Genomic DNA, 17949 nt, shown 5'->3' with positions numbered 1-17949 from the left:
GTTTGGTTTTTTACTTTTCTTTTGACTTCCTTAAATCCTAAATTGATGCTAAGATAAAATTGTCCCTTCTTGTACAAGGTGAAATGAATTTTATGAACCTCTAGACATGGGGCTACAGAGCTGCAGTCACTTTGTTTCTCATATTGTCACGAATGTTAGCATATCTAAAAAGGCTTTTTAGATATGCATTCAACCATGAAGAAATTAACATTGTCTTGTGAAACGTTAAATCCACTTTTGTCTTTAATGCATGTATTGTTCTATAACTGTGCTTTAACAGTCCCTGTTGGATCTTAGAAACAATGTTGCTTCGGTGGATTATAAGGAATGTCAAATAAAAACAAGATTGGGATATTTTGTTATGTATTTTGTGTTCAGGGAATAATTTTTAATGAGCCTGGACAAGAAACTGCAGTATTTAAAAGTTTTATTGTGTTTGCTCCAAGAGTACCTGAGCGTGTTGCAGTATGAATTCAAAACAAACAGGAAAGTAAGAGGTCGACGAGTGTCTATGATAACAGAATCTGCTGCGTTCATGAACAGGAAAGACAAAGCTGAAACATGTTGGATATGTTTTTTTGTTTTTTGTTTTTTTGCTTTACCTTTTAAACCACATTTAACTCTTTGAAATTTTTAGATTATCATTTATACAGTGCAGATGTATTTATTTGTATGGGTTTTTTCAGTAAAAGGAAAAAAAATAACTTCTGTTTTTATTATTTCACACCAATATTCTCCTACTGAACTTCCTTGTCTTTGATTTTTCCTCCTGCATTTACCCTTCCTTAACTTTATAGTACAACAAAATGAGAGCAGTATTGGTTTTTCTTTGTTTATGTAAAATCTTTCTTCTTTGCTTTATACTTCTGGTCTCTTTGTTTGCCCTGATGCGCTTAGATTCTTCTTTTGAAAAGGTCAGCATTGAATATTTGATGTTGGTCTGATGTTAGTTTTCCTCACATGGGAAATCTTTTGTGGCAATACAAATAATGATTCAGAAGCACAGAAATAGTCTTACACACAGTCAATGTGTGTCTTTAACCCTTTGTCCTTTTTCGCTTCTATGCTATCAATCTCTTCAAAAATTCTCCTTGCTTTGTGCTAAATATAAATGAAAACTGTGGCAAGTGTAGATACTGAACGAAGTTTTGAATGAATAAATGAATGCATTTTCTTTAATTCATGTTATTTTTAATTGAGCTGGTAGTTCTCTGAAAAAAGCACAGTGCTGTTGCATATATCAACATTGTTTTGGTTTCTGACATTATCCCAGTTACTGCTCTGTGTAAATGTAGATTAAAAAGGAGAGTGATTTTTATTTACCAGTTTTTCAGAAGGGCAGTCATCCACTGACTGGTAGGAAATTTGATAACTGTTGTGGAAAAATACATTTTCCCAAACAGTAGAAAAAGTGAAAAGCATCTTGGCATGTGAGAGCAAAAAACTGCTAAACAGACATTCACATTGAAGTAAGAAGCTCTGCCAGACAGAGTTGAAGCATGTTTTACACCCAAGGACAGGAAATTAGCAGAAACATTTGTAAAACAGACTGTGAAAACTTGCTCTTTAGCAAGCCATTGTGGGAGGACTCTGTTTATCTACTCCTTACAGGTGCAAAGAAATTTCTCTGGCAAATAACCTTCAGAGAGACGACTCAGACGAGTCGTCTCTCTAAAGTCCATCAGCAAAATGAGAAATAAAGACTTTACATAACATGAGTTTAATTCAGTCATAAACATGTAATAAAATCGTCCAATATTTTATACTTTTCTTTAAAACAAAACTTTAAATCACATGTATTCCCCTCGGTGTGATTAAAATCACAAGTAAACAAAGCATTATTTTTGATAGGTTAGTTGAATATAAATGCATTATGAAGCACTTTGTAGAACTTAAAGCTAAAATAAAGCAGATAAAGAAGAACAATTTCCATTAATGTCTTCAATCAGTAAAAAAAAGAAAAAAAATCTAATTTTAAGTATGTTGTGGTCGTTTGTTCTGGATTAAACAAAGTTGATTTTTAAAGGTAAATACAATACCCCCTTATCTCCTTGCACCTCCCACCATTCCCTGTTCCCCTCTCCCCCTGTCCTCCCAGCCCTGCAGCATTCACAGATATCTGCAACTCTTACAGCATCTACCAGCCTTGTCTTTGATTATTACACCAGTCTTTTTTTATGCATTCCTGTAAAGGAATTTAGTTCAAGGCAAACCTTGGGGTGGATTTACTGTGACCTGTTTGTGGAGTTGAATGGGATCAGTGTTGTCATTGATTTGGTATGTATAAAAGCCAATGTTTGCCTCCTTTCAACTTGCAGTTTATCTGAACAAAAACAAGAAATTTGATTTCATTACTTAAATTCCAAATATTAATTCACTAAGCATAGCAATTTTTTTCATTTTTAAATAAAATATTAAACTATAATGTTGGAAGTGTTTCCTGTTTTCACTGAATAATTTGCATTTTGTACACTCATAATTTTAAATCAATCTTCTTTGCTGCCATTTGTTTAAATTACACCTCTTGTCCTCTTTGCAGTTTGTTTCAATAGGAAATGATTTTACATGAAACACTTGTGAAATGTAAATGTAAACTTTGATTTTTGGTAAAATAATAAATATAAAAAGAAGCTAGAAATTTGAAATAATGAATTTTACTTCTGTCCTCCAGTTTAAAGATATGTAAGGACTTCCCTTTGAAGCTAATCTAATTGAATTGTACTTAGTTTTATTGTAAAGTACATTAAAACACCATGCAATGAAAATTTAAGAATTTCATTAGAACCATACCTGATGTAACTTCGCTGAACTCTGATACACTTGACTCGGAAAGCCCGAGTGAAACAAATGGAAACCCTGTCCATTAATTTCCTGACATGTATCCATATCCGAAGCAAACTGGATGGTTTCCTACATTTTTAATTATTAAGGACCCTCATTTGTCACCCTCTCAATGACATCACATGGTCTTTGTTGCTGTGGTGATATATGATCCAGATAATATCATGAGGACACCAGATACTCTTGTTTTGTGATTGGGGGTTTTGGAGTATTTGTTTTATCTGCTGAATTATTGCAACCTGACCATAATGTCCAACAAACCTTCAAAGAAGTACATTAAAGAACTAATTGATTTTTTCTTCATTTATTAAGTTTATCCACTGAGGGCTCCAACTAACTGATTGAATGTGATGTGAAACAGGTTTATCTGAGGACAGATCAGCTGTGACAGATAGTTTTCATGACTCTTTTCTTTGATTCTCTTCAATAGAGCAGGGAGAGGAGTTTTCTCAGCCATGAAACTTGGCAAGACAAAAACCTCAAAGGACGACCATAAAAGAGGAGGTAAAACACACACCATCATTCATAATATGACTTCAAATCTCCCTAAAAATAGTTTTGATGTTTGATTATTGCACTACATGACATAAACAGATGAACCAGCCGTCCTGGAAATGGAAGATCTGGATAAGAAAGCCATGCGTCTTGCTGGAATGCTGGAGCCGGACACCATATCTTTGGCCTCAGTGACTGCTGTCACAACTAATGTTTCCAATAAAAGGTCTGAAACAGTCCCACACAGACATAAGCTCCCTTAAATGTACAGCAGGGGAGTTATTATGCATGGCTTCTTTTTGTAGGGCACCATTGCAATTACATCTGAGATTGGGAGTGCAGAAAAACTGCTCAGTTGAAAAGGGAATGTGTTACTTCAAATGCAGCCTTCTTTTCTGTGCATAGCTGCAGCAGTCTTCTCTGAACTCAGAGCAGTGAGAAATAACCAATTATGGTACCATTAGTTGTTTTTCTATATCTGTTTCTTATTGCTTGAAGTAAAGACTTTTGTTTTCACCAAAACGTTTCACAATGAAGTCATTTAGCAAGTGAATGAACAGAGAAGCTACCGAAGAAAGCAGAGAGAGAAAATGTTACACATTTACATCCAATTTTGTGATAACTGAAAACACAGTCCTTTTTTTACCATTTCTGCAGATTTAAGATTAATGAACTCATTCTGCAGAATTAAACATCGAAGGAAGGAAAATATTTTGAAAATGTCTCTCTTTCTTTTTCTTCCAGGTCAAAGCCAGATATCAAGATGGAACCAAGCTCTGGAAGGCCCGTGGATTATCAGGTGTGTTTGTAAGCAGCTTCTTGGGTCTTTTTCTAGTTAATTTTCTCAAATTGCTTCTGGATTTCTGTCATTTTCTATGCTGAAGCAAATCTTTCTAAATGAGCATGCAGTATGGTTTCAGGTACATTCTTTAAAAAGACAAGCTAAATCATGTTAATGCAGTCACTTTTTGAAAAGGGCTACATGGGATATTAATTTTGACACACTGAGTGTTTTTATCTCAGAGATAAAACTTATTTATAAAAGCATTTATGAAGGCATAAAACATAACCACCTACCTAACAGTCCCTGATCGATCAAAGCATAGACTCCACTTGCTGAGGAAAAGTTAATAAGTTGTTATTTTCACTTGTCAGTGGTTATGATGTCAAGCTTTGATCGCTGTGTGCGCGAATGTGTGTATGTGTGTGAGCCCACTTTCTGTCTTCAAAAAGGAAAACAAAACAGCAGCACCTTTCCTCAGAATGGATTCCTTTGAGAATTTCTGTCTCTTTGCACATCAAAAGCCAAATAAGGTCACAATAAACAAAAAAGCACAAAATTACAAAGACAGCCATGAATACAAAGCAGAGGAATGTACTGAATGTTTGCTCTTTGGTTTTAATTTATTTCTTTCATTAAGACAATAGTCCAAAGAATCAAGGAAAGTCGAGTAAGAAAGAAAAACAAGCACTACTTAAAAGACAGGAATTTATAAGGTTTAGTCCACATACACACAAAAACAACAGTGAACTGTTTCAGGACAAACCATCACTTATATCTACTTAACTCCAGAAGTTTACAATTATATAAAACACTTAACTAAATTGCAAACCAAAGAAACATGCACTACCCAATTAAACTAGTTCTGATCACTGAATTCTACAAAATTATCTGACTTTTTTAAAAGAGCGAAACTTCCAATTACAAGTACTGAAGATCATTTGAAGGAAATAGTACTGTTTAGGTAATCAGATCTGATAATCTCTCCCATCAGATCAGTATTACAGTGATTGAGGCTCGGCAGCTAATAGGCCTGAACATGGATCCTGTGGTATGTGTGGAGGTTGGAGATGACAAGAAATATACATCCATGAAGGAGTCTACCAATTGTCCGTACTATAATGAGGTGAGAACTTGTTTGTTTTTCTATTTATCGTGCTTCGTGAAAACGTGTGATCTGACACTTCCATATAAACCTTCTTACTTTACATTATGATAAGGTTGAGGAATACGAGGGATTAGTTTAGCTTTCAGCTTGAGATTGGACTCAAAATAAAGACACAATATTGATTATGTTGAAGTGAAGAGTACTCAACCCCCTGTGATGATAAAGATTGTCTGCTGGATCTGGGATGAATCAGTCAGGGTAGAGGACAATGTTCCAGAGCCCAGACTCTTTGTTGTGCCCTGCAGGGAGTGAAAGTGACAGTTTGTCTGTTATTGATTTCCTAAGTCTGACTGAAAATCCCCACTGAGAGAAAAACTTGAAGCCAAAGAAGTTGAAATGGCAGCATCTCATGTTCCCAGTGCTCACTATCAGATTGCTGTGGCTTATGCTTTTTGCAGATATTTGTTTTTTGGGTTTTTTTTGCACAAAGATCATGTGAAATTACTGCCTAATTTGTTTACTTGTTTTAGGCAAGTAATGCCTCAAATCAATTCATATTGGGTTAGAAAGCAATGCTTTTGAAATAAATAACTGTCTTTGCAGTCCTTACCATTAAGACTGACTTAAGTATATAGAGTATATTAACTTATGTTTTCACAACTCTTTATATTGTGAAAATCAAGGGATTTCTTTTACCTTTCTCTTTGTTGTTTTATAACTGAGTTAAACAATTTTACTTAGTTAATTGATAGGTTTTCTTGTTTAAAAATATTTAGAGTCCTGTTAAAGTTAAGATTTAAATTACACAAGATTTGATTTCACTGTCATTTCTTTATATAAATCAATATGTGCAAAAGCAAGAGTTTGTTGATGCTTCTGTGCAATATTATAATATCTGAAAAGCATATGAGATGACAGCTTCTGTTATTTAAAGCAACTATCTTCATTATCTGCTTGCACTAAAAGGTTATGGAAACTAATATATAGCAAAATCCAAAGTTTCCCATGTCTCACTGTAAACATTGGCTGCTACGTAACCTTGCTGCCACATATTTTCCAAGGCCAAACCTGTACCTGCATACTGATCCTTGTACTTCAAACAAGTTTATTTCCTGTGAAGATGACATGATAATCCTCTTTGTTCATTACTGAAAAGTTTTGATACTTGTGAATTCTGCAGCTCTCTCTGAACAATCACAGTCTGCACTCAGAACTATCAATCATCTGTTTTTTTGTATCTGATCCTGCACCTACTCAGGATTGCAGATGGGTTTTGAGTCCGTCCCAATCTGAGCCAAGTGGAGAAAAAAATTTGATATTGTACTGTTGATGTTACAGGCAGGAGTGAATACATTGCAATTTAATGGAAAACCCTGCTTCTCTATTCCCTGCAGTATTTCGTCTTCGATTTCCACGTCCCACCAGATGTCATGTTTGACAAGATCATCAAGATCTCGGTTAGTAATCCATACTATTTAAAGACACTCTTTCTTATCCAATCTTTGTGCAACTTTTAAGAATTAAATTTGAAAATCTATTTTTTCTTGTGGAAATCAGTTTCATAATTATGTTCTTTGTCCTTTGTGTCTACTCAGGTTATTCATTCTAAAAACCTTTTAAGAAGCGGGACGTTGGTGGGAACCTTTAAGATGGATGTTGGGACGGTTTACTCTCAGCCTGGTAAGCTAACATTTTTTATCTCCAGTAAGAAGTAGCTGATGACTGTATGACCCAGTATGCAAAAGAGTTAATAAAAATATTTGTTTGATAAGAATAGTCCGCTGCTTTCAATTGAGTATTTTGTCATTTTTGCTGGTTTAAAAATGCATCAATTGACATCTGTCACAGAACACCAGTTCTACCACAGATGGGCCATCCTATCTGATCCCGATGACATCACAGCAGGGTGCAAAGGATACGTAAAGTGTGACATTGCAGTTGTTGGGAAAGGTGATAACATCAAGACGCCGCATAAAGCCAATGAGACAGATGAGGACGACATAGAAGGGTGATATGTTGTTTCTTTCTCTTAAAACTAGATTTCACCTTAAGATTGAAACTCCTGCTTGTTGCAGTCAGCTGCATATGCAAAATCATTCATTTATTTATAAACTAGTGTCATGAAATATTTTTATAACAAATTGATATTTTGCACATAAAATGCAACTGCAAGGAAGCAAGATGAGATGCAGCATCTATACTCATGCTAACATTTCACAAGATTGAATGTAGTTGAAAGATTTCCGTCCAATCTCAAACAAAATCTGTCTTGTCAATAATCATCCAGTATCTGCGAATGCCTCAAGTTTATAAGATTTAGATTTCTGAGTGAAAATGTAACAATAGATGCAATCGCACTCCGTGGTCCGCTCTCTGAATATGTTTTTCTGCTTCTGCTTGTGCTACAGAAATCTGCTTCTCCCAGAAGGCATACCAGCGGAGAGGCAATGGGCGAGATTTTATGTGAAGATCCACAGAGCTGAGGGACTTCCTAAAATGAACACCAGCATCATGGCGAATGTGAAAAAGGCCTTTATTGGAGAGAACAGAGATCTTGTTGACCCCTATGTTCAAGTGCAGTTTTCTGGGCAAAAGGTTCCTTTTCTTCTTTTTCACTCTTTTTCTAAGTGCTTTCTTTCTATTTTTTTATGACTCCATGGGGACAATTTGGAGAGAAGGACTGTAGGTCTTACAAAGCACACAGATGTGGATTTGGTTTAGATTTACAGCTTCCCAAAAACTAAAGTATGGTTCACCACTAAAGGATTAAATCATGTTTCAGGGTTATTTAAGGTTATTTCACTTTATTCTGAAGCAGGAAAAATATTTATCTTTTTCAGCCTCAGAAAACCAGCCTCCAATATTTTCACAATTTTACTATCTGAAAAGCTCAAATGAGTTGTTCTAAGAATCAGCTCCAGAAAACTGAAATAGAGTGATATGCAATGATGTAGGGTCATAAGTCTACATAATATGTATGTGGAACATGTTCAGATTTAGATAACAATTCCTGCTCCTGTGTAAGTAACCATTTCAGCTCTGTGTGTATTTTCCCAGTCTGTGAGTTGAGTGGTAAGTTGCTCCTCTATGTCTCCAGGGAAAGACTTCGGTCCAGAAAAGCAGCTATGAGCCAATCTGGAACGAGCAAGTCATCTTCACAGAGCTGTTCCCTCCTCTTTGCAAGAGGATCAAGGTGCAGATTAGAGACTCGGATAAGGTCAACGACGTTGCCATAGGAACCCACTTTATCGATCTACGGAAGATCTCAAACGATGGTGATAAAGGTATCAGTCAAAACACAAGCGGCAGCATGGAAGTCGATTGTCTTATTAGAAATGATTGGTGATGGAGCATGTTAATTATTTTTCCACAATTTTAAAGCATGTGATGATTTGTAGGTCAAACCCTGTTCTGCAAACTGATGTGCTTTTGCACATGCACTGCTCTGGAGAGGGAACATGGAATTAAAACAGTGAATGGTTTTCTAATTTATTTTACTAGTAAATTCTTAAAAATGTTGTGTGCAATTGTATTTACCCCCTTTACCTAGCAAAACATAATGCAACAGTTTGGATTAAAGGATTTTGAACTGAATACACCTGAATGTAGAACATTGATGTTAATCTCAGCAACAATGTCACCTCAGCTCAGCTTAAATCTTTTCATTTTCCTTCTTCAGGCTTTTTGCCCACCCTGGGTCCAGCCTGGGTTAACATGTACGGCTCCACTCGTCAGTACACTCTGATGGATGAGCACCAGGACCTAAACGATGGTCTCGGCGAAGGCGTGTCCTTCAGAGCACGCCTCCTTATTTCTGTAGCCGTGGAGATCCTGGACACTACGTTGCCTGAAATCATCTGCTCAACCGATGTTCAGGTGGAGCCTGTCTCCAACATCTCAGAGGTAAAAAGACTCCCTTGGTTTTCAGTGGATACTTGTAAGGGTGCGAAGCAACCAGTATCATTGTTTTTTTTTCTTTCACCTTCCTCTGAATAGAAATGCTTATTAGCCTTATTTTTCCATCAGAGTGCCACAGGAAAAATGGAGGAGTTCTTCTTGTTTGGTTCGTTTCTGGAGGCTACTATGATCGACAGGAAGATTGGTGACAAACCGATAAGTTTTGAAATCACAATAGGTATTTGACACAGCTCTTGGTCTTCACACAAAAATAGACAGATACTGTAACTCTATTCAATCTCTTGAAACACTCTGCCAACAGGAAATTATGGCAACCACATTGATGGTGTGAGCAAATCCTCCTCTGTGAAGAAGAAAAAGAAGGAAGAAGAGAATCAGGAGGAGGAAAATGAGCTGATCCAAAACTCCAGTGAGGATGAGGATGATGAAGATGCGGACCTCACCTCAGTCTCCTCGACTCCTCCCATGAAGCCTTTCATCACAGACAGGTCTGAGGTGGCTTAAACAGGAAGGATCTTGAAGAGAAATAACATTTAAAATCTTTAAAATTTTAAAATTAATTTCCCAAACTGTACAGAAACTACTTCCATCTGCCCTACTTTGAAAAGAAGCCATGTGTCTACATCAAGAGCTGGTGGCAGGATCAGAGGAGACGGCTTTATAATTCAAACATGATGGATAAGATTGCAGACAAGTTGGTGAGTTTAACTCTTTCTATGTGTCTAATTTATACCTGTGATCCTCAGCACCATTAATCTCTTTTACTGATGAAGTTGAACCTTTTTTTTTCTCCAGATTGGACTGAAAATACACCATGCAGCCTTATTTATTTCTAAAAACAATAACTGAGCACACAACTTTGAATTTATTGTGGCTTTTCTGTAACCAACACACAGGTTTGGTGGCCATACAAAACAAAGATTGGGTATTTTAGGTGTAACAACAAGAACAACATTTGGAGGATTCATTTGAGCTTTTTAAACTAAGAACCCTCAGCAACCAATGAAGCATGGTGGTGGTAAGGTCATGCTGACGGACTGTTTTACACAAAGCGGGTGAAATAATGATACTAAAATATAGGAACCATAATTCCAAATTCTTCAGTATCAACTCAAATCAGAATCTAGATGGATGAAACTTTCAAAACTGGTATAGGAGAGTATTCTGTAGACTATAGAGGCATTAAATCTCTGAAATGACCTTTACCACAAAATCTATTAAAATTTGAAATAAACTGTCTTTTTTTTTTTTTTTTTGCTTTGAAGAGTTGTCAAATATTTTGTAAGAGTTATGCCAGGAGTGTACAGATGGAACATTTAATGAAAAATTAGTGAGGGTGTATGCATATACATTATATACTAGCCTATGTATATAAATCTGACCATGTTACAGTTATTATATGTCTGCATATAATAATAATAATAATAATAATAATAATAATAATAATAATAATAATAATAATAATAATAATAATGTATTAAGTAGACATTAGTAGTATTAGTTTGACTCTATTTTCTTGTGTGCTCCACCAGGAAGAGGGCTTAAATGATGTTCAAGAGATCATGAAGACAGAGAAGGCCTTTCCGGAGCGCAGACTCAGGGGAGTTTTGGAGGAGCTAGCAATTGGCTGCAGGTAATCAGCTCTGGAGAAAGAATGTATCATCATCTTGAATCAGAACCAGAATTGTCAATAGTAGTAAGTAAGCCCCTGTAGAATGTTTCTCTCAGCAGTGATTGCAGAGAAAGTGCTATGATTGTTTAGGCTGCACCAAAAGGGACTAGTTTAGTTTTGATGCTATCTTAAAACATGTCTCCCCATAAAATTGCAGTTATCTGCCTCTGGAGAATCTTCCTCCAGCAGACAAACTCATGCATTAAGGGTTTCACGGTGAAACAGGCTGCAGATTTAATCTTTTTTTTTTCCACTTAATGATCTGATTGTGTTTTTAAATTCAGTTAGAGTAGTACAATGCTCTCACTGAGAACCAGCAAGACACTGACACCAATATGTCATAAATTTAAATTTCTCTGTGTGCTTTTTTTTTTCTCTCTCGTTTTTGGTGCAGTCGGTATGTGACACTTGCCAACAAAGATGTGAACCTCGCAGGCAGAACTAAGCTTGATCGAGAGCGGCTCAAGTCATGCATGAGAGAGATGGTAAGATTTATTCCTCTTGAGCACAGGAGGGAGCTTCAGTGAATTAATGCATTGGTAGCTTCTAATCTTTCTGCTGTAGAAAGTAAATGAAACAGAAATGCAATTTGATGTTAATTATTTCTTGTCGGTCATCTGCATGCATTTACAGGATCATGTTTGTCTATTCTGTTCGAAATGTGGGAGAAAAATTACAAAAAGAAGTCTTTTTTATCATTAAACCTTCCTGTCACGTTTTACTGCTGCAGGACTGCATGGGTCAGCAGGCCAAGCAGATTCGCACACAGGTGAAGAAAAACACGGTCAAAGAAAAACTCAAGCTGGCGCAGAACTTCCTGCAGAGGCTCCGTTTCCTTGCCGATGAGGTAGAAACTCGGTTCTCTGCAATCCTTAATACTCTGTAATAGCTCATGAGTGAGGAAAGAACTCAGGACAGTTTGAAGTTTCCTTTTTTTAAATTATCTCCAGCCTCAGCACAGCATCCCAGATGTTTTCATCTGGATGATGAGTAACAACAAGCGCATCGCCTATGCCCGAATTCCTTCCAAAGACATTCTGTACTCTGTGGTGGATGAAGAGACTGGCAAAGACTGTGGAAAAGTCAAAGCAGTCTTCCTCAAGGTACCACCACCCATGCCCGTCTTTAATCAGTCCTCCTTCCTTAACTTTATAGAGATCTGATAACAGATTAACATGAAGGCATCATGGCTTGAATAATTAATTATTTGGGTGTTTAGTGATGCTATGCAGCAAATAACATTAGTGTTTGTAATATACTAAAAGAAACATGCAAAAGTTAGTATTTTCTGTGCATTACTTCATTAGTCATATTAGACATACAGATTCAAATGTGCAAAGTCCCTCAGATGTTTAGTTAATTGTTTCTTAGCAAGCCAGAACTCAACCATCTGCTTTCTATGGTCATAAATAAAAAAAACTTCTGGCAGGATTTTGACTGGATATTAATTTACTCTTCTTGGCAGAATTGGTAGAGCTTATTTGAAATGCTTGGCTTTCTGAAACTGACCTGGCTTTTAAGCATAGCTGAAAAATGAATTATTATGCAAACCAAAAACCCTACTGAAGGAAAAGTTTCACTGGCAAATTAGGACAAGGGAGGTAGTTGGTAACAATTTTAAGAAGTTATTTGGAGGAGCTACATTTTTTAAATCTTACAACACTGTACAAACTGTCAAAAATGGTGGTTGTAGCATTATCCTAAGGGACTTTTCTCTGCCAGTGCTACTGATGCATTGTGAGGACTGTCTTAAAATTTTCCAAATTCACCTCAAATTAAGAAGTACATTTTTAAATTTGGACTGATCGCAAGCACACATCCGAATGCTTTGGAATCAAAAAAGCAGCCTAGCATTCGGACTCTTCATGTTTGGCATCTGACCAAATGAAATAAACTCTAACACATTCTTCAAAGAAGAGCGGTGAAATCACTTAAATAACAAAACAGACAGAATATATGAAAAAAATGTCAAGATACATTAATAAAAACTTGAAGAAATGTAAAGATGGGGCATTAAAATGACTGTGGTAAATAAGTTGAAACTAGAACATATTTGGAACTGTTATAAATACTGAGGTGTTATTGGTTTCTGGCAGCAATAGTTTTCTTGTGGGAGCTTTAGGTTTTAGTGACTTCACATTATTAACATTCCTTGCTATAACCTCTGCCCACAGCTGCCTGGTAAAAAGGGGTTTGGCCCTGCTGGTTGGACAGTCCAGGCTAAGCTGGAGTTATATCTATGGCTTGGCCTCAACAAGAGCCGGAAGGACTTCCTAAATGGTCTCCCGAATGGTTTTGAAGAGATCAGAGCCACCAAAACAGGCCCTGGGCTTCCTCCAGTCACCCTCATCTACGATAGTAAGCACCGTGTAATTAGGGAAAATGAAAAACTGTGAGCCCTGCTAAGATGTTTTTAAACTTTCATCACATCTGTTGTCTGTGAATAATTTAGCAACCGACTTTTAAAGAGAGGACCATTTGTTGATGCCTAAAAAATGTGTTGGAATAAAAAGTAAAAGCTCTGTGTTTATTGTTTTCACTAGTGAAGCAGGTGTTTCAGCTCCGAGCTCACATGTACCAGGCCCGGAGTCTGTTTGCTGCTGACAGCAGTGGGCTTTCAGACCCCTTCGCTCGGGTTTTCTTCTCCTCACAAAGCCAGGTCACTGAGGTAACAGCAGTCTTCCTGTACACTTCCCACTTCTGTGTGAGTTTTTTGTATCGATTCACATAGCAAACCGTGCTGGTGTGTGCCGCAGGTTCTAAATGAGACGCTCTGCCCCACTTGGGACCAGCTGCTGGTGTTTGATGATGTCGAGCTGTTCGGAGAGGCTACTGAGCTCAGAGACGATCCTCCAATCATTGTTGTTGAGTTCTATGACCAGGACACTGTGGTAAGATCTTTTGATTTAATGCTGAACTTTAAAAAATACCAGTGAAACTATGAAAATAACTGAAGATTGTTTAAACTTAAATCTCTGCTTTTCCATCCCTCGTTCCTTCTGTCTGTCCACCCTTGTTTTTTTTTTTTACCTGCATAATTTTCATTTATGTTCTCACTTATTTTTTCTAAATAGAGTACTCATATTATAACTTATATATCACTTACAGATGTAAATATTTAATCATGATTACGTAAATCTACGACAAGTTGTACTATCAGTAATTGAACAATAGTCCAGCATTGCACCTCTTTGGCTAATAGTGACACCAAGTGGCTGTTATTGGTAACTGCACCCAGACTTGTGTGATTCCCGTTCCTTATCCCCTCAACTTTTGCTTCACTGTTATGTCACACAATGTGGTGCACAGGGAAAGGCAGAGTTTATAGGTCGGACGTTTGCAAAGCCCACCATTAAGATGCGTGACGAGCCTTACGGACCCCCAAGGTTCCCCCCACAGCTGGAGTATTACCAGATATACAGAGGGAACAGCATTGCAGGAGAGCTGCTGGCTGCTTTTGAGCTACTGCAGGTAACAGGGGAAACACAGATCACAGATTTTCATTTTAGAAATTTGGTATGGTCCCTTTTCCATTTTTGCTGTAAAAATCCTTCCTTCATTTTTCTTCCATCCTCATCACTATGACTATTTTCCCCTTAAATCAATGCTTTTGTCTTTTGACTACTACTTCTTACAGATACCTTTTGATGCAGAGGAGATCAGGCGAGCTCTAATCGCTGTCCATGACTTTGCTGTTCCTCAAATAAAGGTCCTCTTTAAACTCCTTTTTTTTTCATTTCACTTTATCTTGCTCTCCTAATTGTTTATCCATGTTCATCAGAGTTGTATATCCTTTCACTTTCACTTCTTTACACTTCTTGATTGATTTTAAGATAGAATTTTGGTAAAAACTAATAATGTAGAACTTTTAACTGTGATTCTTTTTCAGGAGTATGGTAGCATAACACATACACATACAATGAACTTAAAAACAAGAATTCAGTGCATACGTACAGTTTCAAACAAATCTAACACTTTAATGGAAGCATTGCACCACTTTAGCTAATAGTAGCACTAAGTGGCTACAAGCCATTTTCTAGCAAGTAGCAGAAAATGACATGTAGTCAGAATAACAATAACCGAATATCTGAACACTTTTTGTCAAAAATAGTATAGCATTTTTACAATAACATATAACATACATTTAACATTCCATGATGAGTGAACTGTATGTAAAAGTCTGACTGGTTCTACAAATGATTAAAAACATCCACTGGGGCTGTAGGAAATATATGTGATAATATGTCTTAACCCAGTTATGTTCCTGACCTTTCAATTCACATTAGGTTGGTCAAGGAGGCAGGGCTGACCTTCCTCCCCTCGAAGGGCCGACGGACTCAGAGCGTGGACCCATCCTTCCTGTTCCACTGGGCATACGTCCCATCCTGAGTCGCTACCGCATAGAGGTGAACTGTTCCTTCTACGATTTTGTGTTTTCAGCTTTACAGGTTACTTCCATCTGACTCTTCTTTTTTCCCAATTCAGGTATTATTCTGGGGGTTAAGGGATCTGAAAAGAATCAATTTGGCCCAAGTTGATCGACCCCGGGTGGACATCGAGTGTGCAGGTCGAGGTGTTCAATCTGCCCTCATTCAGAACTACAAGAAGAATCCCAACTTCAGCACCCTGGTTAAATGGTTTGAAGTGGTAAGTTTGAGTGATTTAAGCCGTCTCAGTTCTAGCAAAGGTTAAGCCGTCACTCCCTCATCACAGTCAATTTTAGTTTGACTTTCTATTCCTTCATTCTCTGCAGTTATTGCCGAATGTTGCAGAGTTTTTACATGGAGAATGAAATTGAACTCCTGTGTTGGTCTCCCTCCACTTGTTTCCTATCCAGTACAGGATTTATTTCAGGTTTTTATTGTTGGCTTTTAAGGCTCTTAATGTTCTGTCCCTATTTTATTGGCAGGATTTTTACATGATCGCGTTTTATATGAAACCTGCTGAGACCTTACAAATCTTTAAGCTGATTTTTATATCTACAGCTTTTGACTTGGATGGACAATTTTATATTTATACCTGTTTGTATTTTTTTCTCTTCTAATGTATTGCAATGTGTTTTCTGCAAACATTTTTGTTTTATCAGTATTTGTCATCTTCTCACTTATTGCCTTCTCATGCAATTTCATTGTTTTCTAAAGTATTATTCATTGCTATTTGAGCCCTTCATCATGTTTAATCATTGACCTTGATATTGACATTTTGTTACCGCAGGATCTGCCAGAAAATGAGCTTCTCCATCCTCCTCTTAACATCCGGGTAGTGGACTGCAGAGCTTTCGGACGTTACATCCTGGTGGGGTCCCACGCTGTTTCCACCCTCAGATATTTTATTTACAGTCCTCCAGACAAAAGCTGCAACAATTGGGCCACTGCAGGTACTTACAGCCTAAAGGATCCTTTGCACTTATTTGTGTCAGTTTTTGTTATATTTCTAAGTTTACGTTTTTTTTTTACTCAATAAAACAATAAGTAATAGAATACTTTGAATCAACTTCATATCTCTGTTTTAATTACTTTTTCTGCTGACTTTCATTCCTCAAAATCCCTCTTGTGGATATCTTACCTCTATTTTCTTATCTTGTTCCTCTCTTGCATGCCTCCTCTTGTCTCGTCCTTTCCTCCTGCCCACTTCTGCTGCTGTCTTTCATCATCGGCTTCCCTCCAGCTAAGCTAATGAATGGCTACATGGTTCTAACCAATGGCTGCTCCCGAGCTCGCGCGTCACCCAGCCTTTCTTCCCGCACCTTCTCTCGTCCCGCAGGTGACGTCTCCGTCAACCTGGAAGCCGAACCCGCAGTCCGAAAGATGGACACAGTCGTCAAGTTGGACGCTGTAAGGATTTCTGTCCTGTCTTCAAGCTGAATAAATACATTTATATCTGCTCTGCATGTACTTCCTTAGATCTCAGAATTATTACCCTTGCATCTTGTCCTATGCTTTTTACCTGCCGTTGTATTTGTGCTGCTCATTCCTGTATCATCCATTGTGTATTAACCCTTGTGCTGTTTTATGTAATGCCCAGATGTCTGATGCTGTTGTAAAAGTTGATATGGTGAGTAGTTCTGTAGATATTTAGCAGATAATAAGTTCAGAACCGCATGCAGTAAACTGTTTCAGAGCCCTCAATGAAAAACCAACAACAATCTAGAATAAATGTGTGTCTACGACTTTTTAAAGAATGAAGACGAGAGTGACAAGGATAAAAAGAAGAAGAAAAAGAAGAAGAAAGGAGGAGTAGAGGAAGAGGAAGAGACGGATGAGCGAGTGCTGGACTGGTGGTCCAAGTATTTTGCCTCCATTGAGACGCTGAAGGAGGTTGTATGCTGTTCTTTCCAGCTCTGTTGACTCATTTTTATGTTTTTTCTTGTGTTAATCTTGTTCTGTATTTTTTGCTGGTCTCTTAGAACCTCAGATCCCAGGAAGCAGCTCAAGCAGAGGCAGAGGAGAGAGAAGACCTCGAGATAGCAGCTGAGGCTGCAGGTATTTAACTTTTACAGAATATATGTGACAAATATTAACACTTGAATATGTATTGCTCTAGACTTGGATGTCTATATCCTCTGGTTTTATGTTCTATCAGGTAATTTATTTAGTGCTGCTGAAGGTGAACCTCGGTGGAGTTTTGTGTATTTTGTAATCTATGGTAACATAACTCAAGAACAACTTCTAATTTTGCTAGCACACGGTTTTTTTTATTTATAAATTTTTATTTTAAAAATGCCTCATTTGGATTCCTGTAGCAGCACCGAAAGAATAATTCCTGTCTAACGTTGTACAAGTTAATCACGATCAGAACATATCATCTGACTTCAACATTTTAGGGAAATGTACTTTTTATAATTAAAAGGCGATACACTTCTAACATGTTTTGTACTTCTTCATCTAATCCTCTTCATGACTCCATTTGAACTTAAAAGTTTCTCATTCTGATCAGATATCAGACCTGATGACCTCCATCTAAAAGGCTCCAAAATGAAAGAAAGGTTCAAAGAGAAGAAGAGCTCCAAGCAGAAGAGGAGTCATGCTGCGGACGGCTCAGAGAAGCGACCCCCTAAAGCAAGAGTGGATGAGCTAGTGGTGAGTTTCTCAGGCAGCAAGCCAGCAAACAGCTAAGTACATTTGAATTTTTCAT

General features: G+C 37.3%; 1 protein-coding gene across 6 annotated transcripts in view; it reads left to right on the top strand.

Annotated features, from left to right (window-relative positions):
* otofa (otoferlin a) overlaps positions 1–17949 on the top strand; it is a 66077-nt gene that overhangs the window by 36218 nt on the left and 11910 nt on the right. For 4 of the 6 annotated variants that reach the window (XM_055021407.1, XM_055021409.1, XM_055021405.1 and 1 more), the window contains exons 6-35: positions 3272–3345; positions 3436–3562; positions 4081–4135; positions 5112–5243; positions 6620–6682; positions 6821–6905; positions 7074–7233; positions 7634–7820; positions 8323–8509; positions 8905–9128; positions 9252–9360; positions 9445–9631; positions 9721–9841; positions 10676–10776; positions 11210–11300; positions 11546–11662; positions 11766–11918; positions 12990–13173; positions 13359–13483; positions 13572–13706; positions 14125–14286; positions 14453–14524; positions 15102–15221; positions 15301–15462; positions 16030–16192; positions 16483–16649; positions 16840–16869; positions 16995–17132; positions 17222–17297; positions 17752–17894. In XM_055021407.1, the coding sequence (XP_054877382.1) occupies positions 3272–3345; positions 3436–3562; positions 4081–4135; positions 5112–5243; positions 6620–6682; positions 6821–6905; positions 7074–7233; positions 7634–7820; positions 8323–8509; positions 8905–9128; positions 9252–9360; positions 9445–9631; positions 9721–9841; positions 10676–10776; positions 11210–11300; positions 11546–11662; positions 11766–11918; positions 12990–13173; positions 13359–13483; positions 13572–13706; positions 14125–14286; positions 14453–14524; positions 15102–15221; positions 15301–15462; positions 16030–16192; positions 16483–16649; positions 16840–16869; positions 16995–17132; positions 17222–17297; positions 17752–17894 (3850 nt within the window). The remainder of the gene's footprint in view (positions 1–3271; positions 3346–3435; positions 3563–4080; positions 4136–5111; positions 5244–6619; positions 6683–6820; positions 6906–7073; positions 7234–7633; positions 7821–8322; positions 8510–8904; positions 9129–9251; positions 9361–9444; positions 9632–9720; positions 9842–10675; positions 10777–11209; positions 11301–11545; positions 11663–11765; positions 11919–12989; positions 13174–13358; positions 13484–13571; positions 13707–14124; positions 14287–14452; positions 14525–15101; positions 15222–15300; positions 15463–16029; positions 16193–16482; positions 16650–16839; positions 16870–16994; positions 17133–17221; positions 17298–17751; positions 17895–17949) is intronic. The other 2 variants (XM_055021410.1, XM_055021411.1) reach the window with 2 other exon arrangements.

Source organism: Poeciliopsis prolifica, unplaced genomic scaffold (genome assembly GCF_027474105.1).
Source record: "Poeciliopsis prolifica strain line A6 unplaced genomic scaffold, Auburn_PproV2 SCAFFOLD076, whole genome shotgun sequence".
In the NCBI taxonomy this organism is placed as follows: Eukaryota; Metazoa; Chordata; class Actinopteri; order Cyprinodontiformes; family Poeciliidae; genus Poeciliopsis; species Poeciliopsis prolifica.
This window is presented reverse-complemented; position numbering and strand designations above follow the sequence as displayed.